Source organism: Monoraphidium neglectum, assembly GCF_000611645.1.
Source record: "Monoraphidium neglectum strain SAG 48.87 unplaced genomic scaffold scaffold05551, whole genome shotgun sequence".
Lineage (NCBI taxonomy): Eukaryota > Viridiplantae > Chlorophyta > Chlorophyceae > Sphaeropleales > Selenastraceae > Monoraphidium > Monoraphidium neglectum.
Genome location: NW_014008079.1, coordinates 379 through 3064, shown reverse-complemented (window position 1 = coordinate 3064; position 2686 = coordinate 379). Strand labels below are relative to the sequence as shown.

The window sequence follows — 2686 nt, the reverse complement described above, 5'->3', positions numbered from 1 at the left end:
GGGAGGGGGGACGACGCACGCCGCACCAACGAGTGCGCTGGAGCCAGACCGACAGGTCGACTCTAGCCTGTGGGCTCGTCCGTGGCAGGCAGGGCCCCATGCTGTCACCAAAAAACGGAAATCCAGCAAACCACGGCTGCTGGTGGAACAGAGAACCGGTAATCGACCGGATCTAAGCATAGTAGATGTTCAAGGATCGCCTCTCGGCACTCAGTAGGATAACGGCCATGCAACCCACCGACCCTACCCCACCCCACCCAACCCACCTTGAGCGTGCTCATCAATCCATGCGCAGCCGACTTGCCGAGCGCCACGCCGCCCGCCTGCGCGTCGGGATCCCCCACCCCATAGCCGGCCATCGCCGACTCCCTCTGGCTGGGGGGCTCCTTTGACAGGTCGATGTCCGAGCCCGAGGTTGGGGCGTCCGAGGTTGCGGGCTCCTTGGGGCTGAATATGACGAAGGGGCGGCCTTTGAGGGGGTGCGTTTTTAAGGGAGGGGGGCGGCGTCGAGTGGGGTGCCAAGGGGGTGGTGATGCTGAGGGTGCTGCTCTGGCAAGAGGAGTGAGAGCATCAGAGTGCAAGGTGGGGCAGGCGCGATAACGAGTGCCGGCACAACTACAAAAGTTGTGTCTGTAAGTGGCATTTGACTTCAACGCTTTCGTTAGTGCGTCAGAGAGCCAGTGCAGATCCGAGGGACACAATGAAAGGTGATGGCTCGCACAGGCAACACAGGATGCTTGCGGGACGCAGCACTGACGTGCTGCACAGCCCAGGGACGACACCGCAGCGGCGGTAGCGTGCGCGCCTGTTCTGTGGCTTTGCGACAGACCTCGCGCCGAACAGATTTGTATAAGCTGCCAAAAGCGTATGACAAGATCTCACTTCACACCACGCTCAACTCATGACGCCGTTTCCCCACCCGTGCGCCCCATCCAAGCACAGCAAGCCAATCTGAAGCCCTTGTCCCTCCGCACATGCAGGCCTGCACTGCCCTGCTGGCTGTCGCCCCTGCGCAGCACCCCCAGCTGTCCCCTCCTGGCGCCCACCCACCCTGGTCGCCGCCGCCCCGCTCGAGGGGCGAGTGGATGAGGGGGGAGCCCGTGGCGGTGGTGGCGTGGAGCAGCGCGTCAGGGCTGGGGTGCGGGCCCGAGGCTGCGGGGCGTGCGCGGCGGTGATGGCAGTGAGCAACGCAAAGTTGTCAAATTTTGCAAGTGAGTGGATGTGCATAGCGCGACGCCGTGATACTGATACTTGGATCAGCAGCAAGCAGCAGAGGGGAGATTCAGAGGGAGGGTGGTGCAAGCACTGCCGCCGCGCCTGCTTTGTCGGAAGCATAGGGACCAAGCAGGCGAGGCGGCGGGGTGGCGCACGACGCCCGGCTGAATCATGGTGCACGGTCGGGCGCTCGCGGCACAGCCGCACGCTTTGACGAGGGAGACACCCAACATGGAACACACCCCACCTGGAAAAACCGCCCTTGGCTGGTGCCATTGCGCAAGGAACTGCATGTGAGACACCACGCATCCCAGGACACCGGCCCGGCGACTTGAGCACAGCGCGCCCTGCCACTTCCAGTCCCATCGCACCTGGGTCGACGCCAACCTTGGACGCCGCGTGCTGGTAGGCGGCCGCGGCCTCGTCCCTCTCCTTGGCCAGGCGCTCCGCCTCGACACGCGCCACGCGCCCAGTCAGCTCGTCGCCGGCGTCGCCGCCTGGCCAAGAAGAGGGGAGTGTGGGGGGCGGCAGGAGGGGTGTGAGTGAGGCGGTGCTCGTGCAATCACTGACCCCGCAAGGCTGGCGGAACTAGGCGGCTTGTTGGAAATGTGAGGTGGTCCAGGGCAACGGGAGAGGGCGGAGGAGAGGCGCCGTGCACAAAGGCAGGATAGCAAGGCGCAGCCAACAACGCGTGCGGGAAGAGCGGGTGCAACGAAAGGGGGAAACGAAGGTTGGGGCCTCACAGAAGGCGTGGGCGGTCCCGCCCAAGCAAACCGCAGCAGCACGCAGGCATCAAGGTGAGGCTCGGCATAGGAAGGGCGGGTCCCGCTGCACATGGGCGTCGCCCTGACCCCCAGCCGAGGCGCCCGGGGCTGTGCCCGTCTACGCACTACAGCTTCGGGGCTGAGGTGATTGTCTCGATCTCAGTGAAATCAAAACCAAGCCCTCCCTTGTTTATTGGGTGACACGCATGGGGAGCTCAGTCATGAGTATCACCCCATCGACAACTCCATACCCTGCTCAGTAAACACTGCCAGCCATCCCACCCAAGCATCACCTACCCCATCAAAACCGCCAACCATCCCAACAGACACACAATGCACAAAAGGACGAATATGAAACTCACCCGCAGCCTCGCCCTCGCCCTTTGAGCGCGCAGCCTCAATCCCTGCCGCGGCCTGCGCCTCCGCCGCAACGACATCGCCTGTGGGGATCAGCATGTGTTGGCGGTTGGTCGGCAGGGGGCTGAGGGGAATGCACAGGTGTTGGCGGGTGGGCCGACCTCGCGCCAGCTACCAGCGCACGCCAAGAGGCAAGGACTTCGTGCACAACAGTGAAATTCAAGCCTCAATGCAGGGTGCCCCCCCCCCCGCCGGGCGCAGCAGCAACAACGCCGGCATCGGGTATGGCAACAGATTAAATCTGCGCAAACTGGCCAACATATCGGGTGATGTGACGGGGGCATATAGGG

At 63.8% G+C, this 2686-nt stretch overlaps 1 protein-coding gene across 1 annotated transcript; it reads right to left on the bottom strand.

Annotated features, from left to right (window-relative positions):
- Nucleotides 1-62: 62 nt before the first annotated feature.
- MNEG_15672 (hypothetical protein) lies at nucleotides 63-2435 on the bottom strand (the record flags this gene model as incomplete). Its single annotated transcript, XM_014035857.1, has 5 exons — nucleotides 63-101; nucleotides 267-469; nucleotides 1051-1152; nucleotides 1587-1712; nucleotides 2342-2435. 5 exons carry the CDS (start codon nucleotides 2433-2435, stop codon nucleotides 63-65), a joined length of 564 nt encoding a protein of 187 aa, XP_013891311.1.
- Nucleotides 2436-2686: the final 251 nt, after the last annotated feature.